The 14,950-nt window shown below is 38.6% G+C and overlaps 2 protein-coding genes across 3 annotated transcripts in view; one reads left to right on the forward strand and one right to left on the reverse strand.

Annotated features, from left to right (window-relative positions):
• The window catches only part of asb7 (ankyrin repeat and SOCS box containing 7), a 16,939-nt gene extending 10,906 nt beyond the window's left edge, over window positions 1–6,033 (reverse strand). Inside the window, exons 1-4 of one of the 2 annotated variants that reach the window (XM_015051487.1) lie at window positions 5,787–6,033; window positions 3,926–3,987; window positions 2,593–2,804; window positions 846–1,451 (exon numbers count right to left, since the gene is read on the reverse strand). In XM_015051487.1, the coding sequence (XP_014906973.1) occupies window positions 846–1,451; window positions 2,593–2,804; window positions 3,926–3,963 (856 nt within the window). In that variant the 5' untranslated portion in view covers window positions 3,964–3,987; window positions 5,787–6,033. Of the gene's footprint in view, window positions 1–845; window positions 1,452–2,592; window positions 2,805–3,925; window positions 3,991–5,786 lie in introns of both variants that reach the window. The other variant, XM_015051486.1, reaches the window with a different exon arrangement.
• A 3,271-nt stretch (window positions 6,034–9,304) lies between these two features.
• Window positions 9,305–14,712, forward strand: lins1 (lines homolog 1). Its single transcript, XM_015051488.1, has 6 exons — window positions 9,305–9,753; window positions 9,829–9,918; window positions 10,915–11,047; window positions 11,237–11,803; window positions 12,769–12,952; window positions 14,019–14,712. The coding sequence occupies exons 1-6, from the start codon at window positions 9,433–9,435 to the stop codon at window positions 14,671–14,673; spliced, it is 1,950 nt and encodes a 649-aa protein (XP_014906974.1). The 5' UTR covers window positions 9,305–9,432; the 3' UTR covers window positions 14,674–14,712.
• Window positions 14,713–14,950: the final 238 nt, after the last annotated feature.

Genomic DNA, 14,950 nt, shown 5'->3' on the forward strand with positions numbered 1-14,950 from the left:
GGATTTAACTCATCATGCAGGGCTGGTCCAAGGCTGCCTGGAGCAGAATTTGACTTAGGGGTCCCTCTTGCTGCTAAAACCATCAGTACCACTTACAGCTTCTGTGTTAAATTTAGTGAAATCTGGGGGAGGGGGACTAGTTTCATTGGTTAATAAGTTATAATTCTAACTTATTATAAAGCAATAAGTTATAATTGCAGTTTAATTTGTATGAACAAACAAAGCTCAAACTCAAAGATTAAACTCATAGCATTAGATTGTAGCTATGGTAACAATTTAACTATGAATATTGTTCTTTGAATTTTTACAAAGTAAACTTGCCAGCTCCTTAAAATCTTGCATTTAAATGTTAAACAATTTAAAATCTTTTAATTTATGGGTGTTGAAACCATTAAATCAAATTTAGCAGCATTGATCCTCTCGATAAAAAAAAAAAAATTACATGTATATATAGCATTTATGGGTCCCTGAAGCCCTGGGGTCCTTGTGGAGCTGCTGACGTATTTTGGATTAAACAGAAGTACAAATAATTGATATTCATTTTAATTGTATTTTTTGATTAGTTGTTTTTAAGACTAGTTGTTTAAATATTGTGTCACTAGTGAAGTTTTCCCGTAATAATTACCCAGTAATAATTTTACATTTCCTGTCTATTTAACATCTTTTAACAGAAAAATATGGTGGGCTGCCGGTGGACTGCCTTAGCAAGTTTTCTGGGGGAAACCCTGAACTGGATCACTAAACCACTGCTTCCAGTATCTCTTCAGTGCAGCAGTGAGACTCTATCCAACCAATTGAGTTTCCTATATAGATGCCAAGTGTTGGAGTGTTAGTGTGACACTTACTGGTGACCTCCTGCAGGAAATCCAGGCAAGGCCGGCTAATTCCAGACATGCTAATAGACACAGCTACGGGGGTTTGGCCTTCGTAGTTCCTGGTGTTGGTGTTAGCCCCGTATGTGTAGAGCATCTGAGCACACAGCGCATCGTCCCTAAGGGCTGACAGATGCAGAGGGGTCTGTCCATCTTCAAGGCGACCAAGGTTTGTGTCTGCCCCCCTCTGCAGGAACATACGGCAGTAGGAATGGTTTCCTTTGATGACGGCATAGCGCAGCAGGAAACCATTCTGAATATCGATGTTGGCGCTGTGGTCCAGCAAGATCCGTACGCAGCTGGAGCGCTCACGGATGATGGCCAGCTGCAGTGGCGTGGTGCCTTTGTCACTAAGTGGATCCACCTCGGCCCTGAACTCCAGCAGGAGGCGTACAAACGAGTCACGGCCATAATGGGCTGCCACATGGAGCGGTGTCCAGCCATCATTGCTTTTAGCGTTGATGATGTCACCGCGATACTCGGACTCCAGCATCAGTCGGGCAATGCGAGCCCTGCCATGCATGGCTGCATAGTGAAGGGCTGTGAAGCCACCAATGAAGTCCTTCACTGTGGGGTCCGCTGTGCGAAGCAGAATGGAAACAAATGAACTGCATCATTACCTGCTTTTAGTAGTGAGGTGAAAGAAATAGGATTTCCTAGAACTCCATTACTAATTATTTGCCGTAACAGGTCACTGTTGGCTGTATGAAACATGTTAGAATATACAATTCCATTATTTTGTATTAACTAAGTATTTTGGGGCTAACACCAGAGGCTTCTTGTTGCCAGCTCACCCACCAAGGTTGCCTGGCCATTGATTCCCTAAGCAATGCCGCTTAATTCAAATCTCACTTCACAGACAGTCTGGACTTTCTCCCATTAACTTGGTTTCCTCCAGTAGAATTTCTACCAGGCCAACCAGCAAACAGAAAGTGAAGTAGTGAACAATGACGTTGATTTTCTGTGTTGTTTTAGAATTGTAATCTGCTTGTAGTTTAGGAGTGTCAGCAGAGGAGGTTAATGGAAGTGTAACTTCTAGTCTCTTTAGATTTTGTTTAACATAGCCCAGCTCCATTTTGTCATTTGTTGTTACCGCAGGGTGAGTCAAGCACAGTTTGTCTGGGATGTGTGATTGATAGGAGCAGGGCAGTTTGGGCACATGTGTGAATAAGTTAGTCTAATTAACTTCTACATCTTACCATCTTTCCTCACCAGAGTGAACTACCTCCTCTTCCATTTAGACTATCACAAGTAGATTAACACAACTTTATTTCATGTATTCTCCTTTATAGATGAGGTTGTATTGTAGGCATTTTGAAACACGCCACAGACGCCTGAGCTCAACCACCAAGAATATAATTTTGGCTTAGATTAAACATCTAAGCCTGCAGCTGCCTGGAATCCAGTAGGTACACAGTCTATACCGGACTACTTATCTCTAGGTATTCTAATGACTTTTCATCATCCCCGTCTCTCAATTATTCATGTGTGTAGACCTGCAGTGATTTGCTCTGTTAGGAACGATGATGTTAGTGAATGGCTGCATTTTCTCTGGTGATTTAAACCTTTTGTTTTGTTTTAACAAACAGGCTCAAGTGCAGAAGTCAGTTTCCTTTCAGGATAAATATAAAATTAATGTTTCTATTAACATTTCAAGGAGCTGTTCTAGGACTGATCAAGATAACGAAAACTAATAAAAACAAAAGCATCAGCTTCTGACCTCCATGCTCCAGAAAGACTCGGACACATCGCTCCTTTCCTTTGGCAGCAGAGAAGTGCAGCAGCGTCCACCCATTGGCGTCCCGTATCTTAGGCGAGTAGCCCTGCTCCAGCATCCTCCTGACGGTGCATATGTCCCCCGCTGCCACTGCAGCCTGGATCTGCAGCTCCTCATGGAGATCAGGGTTCCCTCTGCAGTGATGGTTCAGCATCCTGTCACATTTCACAACAGGAATTTTTACCTGTTCACTTTGGAAAAACTAAGAAATACATTGTGGCTCTCAATGGGGTTATTATCTGAAGATAACTTGAGGTTTTTGTCTTGCTAAGAGACATCTGAACTTTTTAATGTCCCTCAGTAAGATGCATCTTGACCACCCGCTTTTTGTAGCTGTTGGCAGATCTGTGACATAATGCTGGGTGGATGTTTGTCTGGATTGTTTTAGACTTGTCAACCAACTTTCTCGCTATCAAATAATGAATTTCATAAAGCTTGGAAATGGCCAGACTGACTTGCAGAAACAAAATCTTCTCTAAGATACATGATGTCTTGCCTCCCTTTCTGAGTTAAACACCTGGACTGACCAAGTAGTCTGTCTAACTTTTACTGAGTTGCTCACACACACTGATTCTGAGGTATGCATTGAAGTAGCAGCGGCTGGAAGCTACTTTCTCTTTTAATTCAAAAGTATCAATAGTTAGTGTTTCATCAACTGCTTTCCATTTTGGTTTCATTTTTGAGAACCAGTAGGTCCTAAAATGTAAAACTAATCTTACACCAACTGTTCCCACAGCAACACCATCCACAACAAGCCTTTGAAGATACTTAGATGATATGAATTGTGACACCATTATATTTTGCTACATGATAAGTATTATTAATTGATTTTTTAATTAATTGAAAAAAATATATGCCCAGTTTTTTTTACTTTTTAGTTTTTTAAAATGTAATAATAATAATAATAATAATAATAATAATAATCACAACTTGCTAAATCCATCCAAATTTTCAACTGCATAGACCTTACAATAAATTTTGAGTCCAGTTTAATCCATTACAAAAAGTAACTTTACATTATTGTCAAACCTATATGTATATACACAACATTGTTTTATTCCTAAAAATAATTGGCTTAAGTCATTTTTTGACCATTATTTTAGGAAAGCAACAATATCTCAGTTTCCATTATAGAAGACAATATAACAAACTGTTTCTAAGGAACAGAGGATGAATCAAGTTAAAGTTAATTTTTAAAACAGGTTTAATCAATTTCATCTCATATTTCTCAGGGTTTACTTAACACAACAACAACATGATTAAAATCAAAATGTACCTTTTAACCAGCTGAAGAGATGGGCTTCTCTTAGTCATATTGCTGCTGCACCTGCAGATGTTCTGCTGCAAAATCAAGACAGATAAATCACAACACGAAGAGGAAATCGTATTTCACCTCTTCTTCTAATCGCCAATTTCTTCACGCCAGCACTGAAGTGTTCAGATTTATTTTTAAATGTAGAACAACATGATTAAGTAAAGCTCCCTGGTTTTCCTAACACATTTTCCAGGATAAACCCACAAAAAGGTGGAGGCTTCTAGAGCTGTGCTACCAATTTTTTGCTTCAATTCTGATTTGTATGTCAAGCTGTCCAAAAACTATTTAAATGCTAAAAAGTTATTAGTAATCTTAACCACACTAAATCTCTCGATGAAGAAAATAGAAGAAACTCTAGAGTAGAACCTCAACACAAAAAGTTTTCCAACCTTTAAAATGAATGAATGAAGACCAAACTGGTCACTTCAGATGACAGGACGGTGTGACCAGCCATCGGTATCAAAGATACCAAAACACTTTTTCCTCTGTTTCTGTTTAGATTGGTTAAATCTAAATCTAAAGCTGACAATTTGCTATTGTATATGGTTAGACATTATGTATAAATGAAAGGCCACATTGTACAAAGATAGAATTAAAAAAAGATTATTTTAATAAGAAGAATTAACACCAGTAAGTAGGGTGTTTCCAAACTTAAGAGCAACTATGCCAGTTTTAAATGAGACCTTATTTTCTTCATAATTGAGCAGCCCTGAATGTTAGACACCCACCAACTCACTTATGTTCTCCACGATATTTTTTATTTTATTCTCACAACCGTAATAATGTAGAGAATTATTTATTCCATGGTACCTTTACATTTGTTTTTTTCTGTCTTCATAGCATTCCTTTAAAATTAAAATGTCTTAAATATCTTGCAAGGCATATAAGTGCATTTTATTGGTCTGTTGACTTTACATTGGACAATGTTAAAGAAACCGCCTTTTTGAAGAGATGCCCTGTTTCTAGGATTAGAACCAGAATTTAACTCAATTCTGCCAAAAAAAAAAAAAAAAAAAAAAATTTAAAACTTTTTTTTTTTTTTCCAGTTGCCCTAATCCTCTTCCATGCATTCCCTAGTGTAGTGTTTTAACCTTTAAACCTTGTGACTTTGAGTTGAACAGGCTGCAATGTGAAAGACTGGGAAAGACTGCACAGCACATGATGAATACTCATCCTGCAGGGTACTAATAACACACAAGACTGAAACAAAAAATAAATAAAAATAAAGTGAATTATGAAGGACAAATATTAAGTTAAGAAGTGTTCACATGTTGTAAATGATAAAATAAGCCTTTAGAACAACAAAATGAAGCAGAACAGTTACATTTCAAACTAAATCTTCTGTTTAAACTGATTATTTGTTTTTCAGTTTAAAACGCTGTAGCTTAGCTTTGGAACAACAAATGTTTAGCAACTTAAATGGTTAATGGAACAGACTGGGAAATTAACAATGAGAACAACAAAGTAGCAGTGTTTTAAAACAGGATTAACATTAAACTGTACATATTTGTAGCATGAAAACCAACTAATAAGAGTCCAAATGTAAAGGATATTCAGTCTGGACTTTAGAGAAATAATATTTGCCAAAATCCTCGAACAAAAGGCCAATTTAGGGATGTTATTTTTACCAGGCTGCTAGCTGATGCTAGTTAGCCAGCAGGCTAACTAACTCCCCAGCGTTAGCTCGTTAGCTTTTCTATGCCTTCAGGAACCGAGCCAGGGACTAATACGCAGCAGTGCAGTGGATTTGTCGATAATAAAGTTAATACTGATCATTTACAGCCAAAAATGATACCTCTGCTTCGATAAAACAAAGACTTACTGTGCAGACGATAAGCAGCCGTTTAGCCAATCAATCAGCTCCAGGGAAGACTGGAGTTGTCAAAGCTGCATATTTCTGCTCCCTTCCGCTCAGATTCCACAGCAAACAGCACAGCTCAGGGTTCAGGAAAACTTCACCAACAACACCTGGAAGTTCCGTCAAAGTTCATTTTGCTGTCAAAATCGCTTCAACTACTAAGTCTCTGTGACAACAGTGTGACCTCACCAGGAAAAACAACCAAACTTCCGTCTTCTTCTTCCTCTTCTTCACAATAAGAGCATATGCAGCTCAATATGATCAAAATGAACAAAAGGTGATGGGATATAAAAGGTTATCCTTACAGGGAAGTGGTTTGGAAAAGGTAAAATGCTCCCAGTATAACAAATAAGATAGAGAACAGAACAGAACAAAATAAAGAAAAATTATTTTGTTAATCATGTTCGTGGTTGAATCATTGCATGTTTGAACACTTATTTATCTGGTTCTGAATGCTCTACGGCTGGGAGGATTTTTGCTCTCACTTTTTTTTTTTTACAAATATGATGTGGTACTGTGGCGATAAGGTATCGTTTTTTTACAACTACGAGCGACTGGTTACTACGGAAGAGGATTAGGGCCACTGGGGGAAAAAAAATTCTGACTTTAATGTCAGAATTCTTAGGAAAAAAGTCAGAATTCTGATTTTAATCTCAAAAATAATAATTCTGACTTTAATCTCAGAAGAATTCTGAGAAAAAAAATCTGAATTATTATTTTTGAGATTAAAGTCTGAATTCTGAGACTAAATTTAGAATTCTGAGAATTCTGAGATTAAATTTAGAATTCTGAGATTAAAGTCAGAATTCTGACTTTAATCTCAGAATTCTGAGACTAAAGTCAGAACTGTTTTATTTTTCCCCCAGTGGCCCTAATCCTCTTCTGTAGGTTACCATAAAAAAAACCTCAAATAACCAAAGCTACAACCCTAAATCCCAGAGGCGTTGAAAAGGAGGCTTCATGGATGCAGAACAGGACCAGAAAGAGAAGGACAAAGTTCAAAACATCTCTTGTTCCATTAATACTTAATGGCGTCATGATAGTCTTCCATCATGACCAATATGATGGTCATGGCTCTCTAAGCATTTAAACGGAGATTTAAAGAGCATTGACAGCAGACAGAGTGAGGTGAAAGATTGAATTCTGTTAGTGTTATTTTTTTTGCCTGTGTTGCATAGATGGAAAAATCCTCCATATATTTGCACTAGAAAATGCTTCTCCCTCTTGTTTTTCTCATATGCTTGTCCAGAGGCACAGGTGGCAGTGCTGACATTTTAAAGTAAAAAAATATCAGCAATTTCAGTCAAAAAAGCCAGAATTTGGATCTGTTGACATTAGAGTTGCTTAAGTCCTCACACACCTACATCTGCATGTGGAGAGAAAGGAAGGTGGAATTGACACAACTCTCCAATGATAAGATGATTACTCTTTACTCTAATTCAAATATACACCATTTTAGACTATTGCACACAAACTTTTCTTTGACACATAAATTAGAGTAGAATTATTTGGAATGAAAAATGAGAAACAATATAACTTGAATATGAAAATTATTTCTCTTTCTCCCATTTCTTGTTACACACTCCCATCATTTGGTAATAGCTGATCAGGAATTGCACAATAAACTGTCCAAAAGAAACAACAACAAAGCAAATCAATAGTTTGGTATAATAATTCAAGATAAGTCAGAAGAAACTGCAATAAATAACACAATGATTAGTCCGTTTTGGTTTTGGAACTCAGTAAGCCTGACCAAAGTCTGCTTGGGAAAAGAAGAGCTAGAAAGTATAGTAACACAGTGCAAAGTTTTAAAATGTTAGGAAACAGAGTATCTTATCATCAGATTTAAATATTACGAGGAATAATTTAATAGTACAGAGAGAACTAATACCAATATTGATGACATTATAAAAGGTAAAAGATCTTCAAGTTGCACATTAATAAGAATTCAAACTGGTGCCTACCTGCCTCCAACAATCAGGGTAGGCAGAGATTTGAACCAAGGACTTTCTTGATGCAGGAATACGTTGTTATCAACAATGTGGGATCTAGACTGGGCATTGAATAATTCAATCTGTTCATGATTAAGATACAGTAGGTGCTATAGGGCTCAGTTATGATTCCCTGCTAAAATCCTACAAAAAGTATTGATATGAATGTAAAAATGAGCAAAAGAGAAGTTAAAAATATAGCTAAGCTGTATGTAAAGAAAAAATGGCAAGATCAATAGGGTGCAGAAGTCAAGGTTTGCTGTTATAATATTCAAAAGAAAGTGGAAGAGTTTAGGAAAAGTGATAAAATTAGATTTGGTTGTTCTGTGCTGAATAGTGCAGTTAAAATCTCCAATAAAAATTATAAAAGTGATTATTATTATTATTATTATTATTATTATTATTATTATCATCATCATCATCAGGTGGTGTATTTAAATTTGTTTTAAAGATTATAGAGGTAGAAAATAGATTCTGAGCCATATTAAAATTCTCAAGGTGGATAATTCATCCAGTTGTTTGCGAATCGCCATTAGAAAAAAAAGAAAAAAAAAACACTAATGCAAAGGGGGCCACTGGAACCACGTGGAGTTATTGGTTTTAATAAAACAGGAAATGAATGAGAAAAGGCAAAAGCAATGGAAGAAAGATTTGGGCTAAGTACTAGACTGAATAGAAACCTTTATTTTGGGGAAATATTTCGGGGGGTCAGTTTGAATACTGTGATGAAACAATATAAAAACTACTAAGGAGAAAGACAATAATTGATTCAAATTTAAATACAATTTAAGCTATACTAGATTTAGTTGATCTATTTAGAATGACTCAAAAAAGTTAGTTATAATATTTCGTTATCTCAAATGAACACAGCTGATTACTACCAGCCGGTGGCGGTAGTGCAACAATTTCGTTGTTTGCCAACCGCCAATAAACATCAAAGAAGAAGAACAAGAAGAACAAGAACAAGTAGGTTGGCTAAGGACGCTATTATAAAAGAAGATATTGATATGCCAGCAAAGTTATCTAAATTTGAAGGCAAAAGTATAGTTTGGGGAGAAAGCAAGAAGATATGGAAAATTAGGTGGGATAATAAAATAAATGGAAGACATTTATATAGGATACAAAATACAGTTGATGTAGTAAGGATCAGAGGAATAAACAGGAGGGAGGAGATAATTACGGGCGGAGTTTTTTAAATGGAACTCTGTAGTTGGTGTGATACTTTAGAAACTATGGAACATGTTTTTATTAGTTGTAGAAAATATGAAAATCAAAGAAGATTATTAAAAACGGAATTAGGTTTTAATAGGGAATTGAAATTTGAGAATGTGGTTGATCAGTTAAATAGTATTGAGGGGGAAAAGAAGATTTTTCGTTTTTTTAAAAAATACTGGGATCTTTTTGAGAATTTGAGGTATAGATAATATTAGGATCCAATAGATGGCAGTAGTACAACAATAATGGATGCAAGCTGCCGTTAAAACCTAAAGAAGAAGAAGAAGAAGAAGAAGAAGAAGAAGAAGAAAAACAACAAGAAGAAACCCATCAGTGAAGAAAAAGAGAAACCAAATGGACTTGATCAGATGTAGCTATGATACTATTTTTCTCTGAGCGGAAGGATGGATCTCCCGGAGAGTCCCGGGCCGTCTTCCATCAGAGAGCTGTCTCACTGCTACCGGGCTCTTCTCGGAGGAATTTGTCCGAAACTAAGCGGTGGTGAGGTTGCGAGGCTGCTCTTTTCTGGCGTTTGTGGACAGGTGCTGGAAAGGGACACGCAGGAAGGCGCTGAAACCGCGTGGGAGCTGATCGCCTTCAGTCTGACTCTGCTGAGGAAGATCTGCTGCGGGTTGTCCGCTCAGAGCCTGGATGGAGCTGTCCGGGGCCCCTGGAGGGACATCCTCAGCCTTCTGTTTGACCCCATGGACCTCATGTCTCAGCTTGTAAGTAACCTACTGGGTGAAACCACAGACAAACACGAGAAGACGTCATCATGAAGAACCCGCTTTGGTCCTCAGGTGCTCCACTTCCAATCTGAGGATCAGGTGATCTCACATCTGGCTGCAAAGTCTGCGTCTGTGTGTGTTCTCTACCTTATCAGCACATCAGTGAGTAGTTCGAAAAAAAGGAAACGACTTTTCCATAATAATATTCTTATCTTCACGACTCCTGCAGTGCTGAGCTGATTCTTGTCAAATAATGAAACAATCTATGTTCTGGTGGAACATTGTAACAGACTTCTGAATGTGGGTGCAGTCTCTCTTTCTTCCACCTCGCTGTAAATGGGCCATAAGGGAGTAAATCTCTTCCAAAAAAAAACCTCAGAAATTGAGATTGTCAGAAATTTTGACCTTTGAATTTATTTATTTTTTTTTTTTTAGAAATTGTTGAGATTAAACTGAAAATTTCAGATTTTTTTTTTCTTTTTTACTTTACTCATTTTTCTAACAACGCCTCTATGCTACCATACTTTTCTGCTGGTCTGGGGAGCATAATAATAATCTAACAAGTTCGTAATACAGGTTAAAAACTAAAACTGCCACATTGTCTGAACTCAAAGACCATTACACATTTTAATCTGTTAATTTTAAAGTCAAATATAGTTCAGATCATAAAAATCTTAAAACTGTGGGAAAAATGACACATTTTCATTTTGTGTAAGCAGAGCCTTGAAACACAGAAAAAAAATGAGAGCTGCATTCAGACTTAAGTTGTTAATCTGATGGCCAGTTATTAAAGACCGCCTGTTAAATTTGTGCATAAATCTTTGTTCTTTTTTTTCTTTTTTTTTTATATGCTGTGACTCCCACAGAGACATTCTGTCTCTCAATGTGGCTGGATTGCTGAGCTGCATTATCTCCCACAACTCTCCATCACAGCTTTTGATTTCCTTTTGGGATAAATAGAGTATATTTAATTTATACTGGATCGAGTTTAATGGTGTTTTCAATAAATTGATTCCTCCACTTTGTATCCTGCTGCTGTTTCTACTCCTGAACCTCCAGCCCGGTTTGTGATCCAGCTACACAAACAGTTAATACTGGTACATTCTACTCAGTGATGATTTGTTTATTTTTTAAATAAAAACCTCTCCACCTCTCCAGGGCACAGTGAATCCTGTTTGGCAGAAGCAGTGTGTGCAGACTTTCAGCAGCTCTCGTCCTGGTCCTGAACTTGACGCCTGCCTTTGGTCTCTCACTGAAGTCGTCAAAAAGCTCCTCAAACAGTCGCATCAAGGTACTTCCTGTTGGCTTCAGTACATTCTGCTTCAGTCTTCAGGATCACTTAGTTCCCTTGTGGGTATCTCAGAACAAGTCCTGCAGTATTTATTCTGTGCTGCACATTGCTCACCCCTCTACCAACCACTGAGTCTCTCTGTTTTTGAGTCTAACGTTGCGTCTGTCTAATATCTGTTTCCTCCATCAGTGCTCCTTGCAGAGGTCGTGGCAGCGTTTGACTGCAGCCTGACTGCTTTGTGTTCTAAGCTGCTTCCTGAAGAGAGGACAGAGGTTGACTTCAGCGGCTCCTGGAGAACGACATTCTGCCTGTTGTTGGACCTGCTGGAGGTTCTGACTGCATCGGGTTTCGTTTGTGGAGCTGGGCTCAGCCTGAGAAGCCAGAGGATACCTGCAGTACAGTCTGCAGCGCTCCTGATGACCGTCAGCTGCTGCTCTGACTATTTTGTGAAAAAGCGAATCCTGCTTCTGCTCAAGAGAGTTCTGCTTCAGAAGCTGGGAGAGGACTGGTCCCTGGAGGGAGTGGCTCTGTACGTGCGGGAGCACAAAGATTTGCGTGCTGACCGCTGTGTGCTGGCTCAGTGTGTCTTACAGGCGGTGGCTGCTGACTGGCTGCAGAGCCTGCAGGTGGAACGGGCCGTGTTCTTCGGAGGGCGAGAAAAGGAAGGCCTGAAACCGGATGGCTCCATGCTGAGGGCAGTCAGTCTGGTTCTTCTCAAATCTGTAGAGCTTCATCTCCAGACAGCTGCTGCTGCAGGTCAGAGTTCAGCTTTGTGACTTCATGTTGTGGGTCTGGACAATGGTGATCTTAGCACTGCTGGATTACAATAAGTTCTGCATGGTGTTTGTATGTTCTCTAGGTGCATGCATGGATTCCCTTTGCTCTCTCTCCAAATACATACATGCATGGTTAAAGCTGCAGTTTGTAACTTTTATAGACATGTTTGTTTTTTACATATTTGATATCATTTTCACTATGTCGTGAGACACAATCAGTGAAAAGATTGATCTCCTCCCTGTGCTCCTACTGCCATCTGCAGAAACAACCAATCAGAACCTGGAGGAGGGTTTCAGCGGTGTCAATCATGTACTTGCTGCTAAATGTGATAATGGTGGAGAAACAACTTACTATTCCAGAAAAACTGTTTCTCCGCCATCATTGGTGGCTGTGCTAACTAACCTGAACACTCTGATGTCAGCATTAAGTTTTAGCATAGCTGAGAGCAAGGGGAGGGTGTGAGCAGGATGTACACAAGCAAGACTAAGACCCTCCTCCTGGCTCTGATTGGTTGTTTCTGACTGAGCAGTGTATTCCTGCAGATGACAGTAGGAACACCGGGAGGAGAAGCTGTTTTTTATTACATTATTTAATTTCCCTCTGGGATTAATAAAGTATTTTTAATTGAGTTTAAGTTATGCTTTGAATTGAGGATTATCTTTAATTCCATTAATTCCTTTTGCATTTAAAGACCATAACTGTATCTCGGATACAGTTGCGGTCCTACTGCAGATTTTTTGTTTTTTATTTGGTATAGACCTTAGAATAAAATGTTGGAATTGGAAGTTTAGGCCTTTTTAAGAAAACCTTTAAATCAGTTTTGGTCAGGAAAAGTCTGATCTGTACTTCTCCAGATCTTGCTGAATTTCAGAGACTTAACAACTGGAGCCTAAAATCATGTGTACACTTTGGGAAGCATAATGATATTTCTGTGCTCCATGCAGGTGTGGACAGAACCTCAGAGGCTGACTCATATCTACAGAGTCTGTGGTCCTGGTTGAGGAGGTTGGATGTCTCTCAGACTGAAGTCAGTCACTCTTGCAGTTGGATCAGCTTGCTGTTTGGAGAACAGGATGATGACCTAATGGAGGCAGCCAGTGCATCTCTGCCAATATTCCTCAGCTATAGGTAAAACAGATATTAGCTGAGTGTGTCATTTACTTGTTTAATTGCTTTCTGACTAAATGATCCAGAGTGAAGCCCAGATTTATTCACAATCCTGGCTGTTAGATTTCAAACTATTTTCACTTAATTAAGAAGTTTGTTTCTGACAGGAAATGAGTTGGGCATCCCTCAGACCTCAGAGAAAAAATTATTTTTTTATACCTATAAATGTAAAAGAGTAACTTATAGATTCAGTTTATTAAAAAAAAAGCCTTGTCAAAAATTATGTTAACACTGGGCTACAAAAAAATATTTTTTTGGAAGTTGTCTGATTTTGCATCTGAATTAGGACTATTTAGAACCACTGAATCAAAAAATGACATCCATTTTTCTCAGTCAGGTCAGGTTTTTATTCTAATTTGATTTAGAGAAATTTGATCTTCTGACTAAATTGGTGACATTTTTGTGACATTATCAGTTCATTTCCATTAATATTTCACATCTAAAAACGTTTTAGGAAAAAAAAGTTTTCTAACAGAGTGTATTAGTTAAATATTGCAAACTGGGATTTCTGTAAATTGAATAATAAACACTGATAAGGGTAAGTACATGTAAACTGGCCGGATTGAGGAAAACCATTTGTGCAGGATGTGCAGGATCATGCACATTTTGATGTGCAGGATCATTTTGATCCTGCACATCAAAATGATCCTAAAACATTTGAAAAACACAAGAGTAGATTTTTTTGGTTGTTGACCAGTGTAATCAATGGAAAAATATATTGTTGTTACACTATTTAAACCCCTTCTTATAACTGTTGGCCAGCTTCTGCTGATCTGTCTTTGATGAGATCCAAGTCTTTTAGGTTGGAAGGCCTCTGTACTGGCACCCTAATCTGTACCTGTCTGTCTTAAAAAATTACTTCCATACACTACCAGGGATATGAATAATATTGGGCTTAGTTGCAATCCAAAAATGTTAAAGTTGCCCGTCTTTAACAGAAAAACTGTAAAGAAAGTGCTGATTCCTTAGACGTGAGCGCTCCTTCAGGCAGGGAGGACTAACTCCCACCGGGACTCGTATCTTCCAGACGCTGTTCAGGCTGGGACGGTTATTCAGTGCTGGAGGCAGCCTGTGCATCTGGATGCAACCCTCACTGCCACTTTGTGCTGCTGCTCCAGAGCCTGTCCTTTGACCACAGCATCCTCCTCGACTTCCTCATCTCCTCTGAAACCTGCTTCCTGGAATACTTTGTTCGCTACCTAAAGTACCTTAGAGAAGATTGGCAAGGCTTCGCTGCGGCGTGCAGTCACAGAAATGTGAAGCGTCTTGCTGACGCTCATGGCTCTGAGCCTGGAGGTTCTGTCCCACCACTGGAAGGCTCCAGTTCAGGCATTGGGTTTCGGCTTGTAGAGTATGACAGTTCTGACGAGTCCAGTGAAGAAACCTCTGATGGGCACAAACAGTCTCAAACCACAGTTGCACTTATGACGGACAGGAGCTCTAAACTGAAAACCAAACCCAGTTTATCAGTGATACAAAGTGAGAAGGTGTGTCCAACTGCAGCAGCTGTGTTGGAGGAAGAAACATGCAATGTGTTGGACAGAGCCGTCTTCTGCCTGTCAGAACTCAGACAGGTGGTGACGAGGCTGCAGACTAAACAACTCTTTCCGTACAACCCTTCATCGCTCCTGAAGCTTCTAACACAAGTAGAGAACTGTTATCAGAGGTCACCACTTTCATAAGCTGTTTGAATGAAAAATAAACTATTTTTAAAAACTTCACTGGCCTTCCAGAGTAAAATATTTTTAACTTGAGGTGTGTCACTTCTATGATTTTAGTTTGAGAGTCATGAGAAAGAAAGGAGCACCCTGTCACTGCAGGGTTACAACGATGGGGTGCAGCAGTAACTTCCTACTATCAGTGTGAGAATGAAAAATGACTGATTTCATATAAAGCCTCTGAGTGTCCTCACAAAGCGCTGTATAAGACTGAAGTCATTTCCTTACAGGCACGAGAACA

The sequence above is a fragment of the Poecilia latipinna genome, unplaced genomic scaffold (genome assembly GCF_001443285.1).
Source record: "Poecilia latipinna isolate Pla-1442-1.1 unplaced genomic scaffold, P_latipinna-1.0 Scaffold1047, whole genome shotgun sequence".
In the NCBI taxonomy this organism is placed as follows: Eukaryota; Metazoa; Chordata; class Actinopteri; order Cyprinodontiformes; family Poeciliidae; genus Poecilia; species Poecilia latipinna.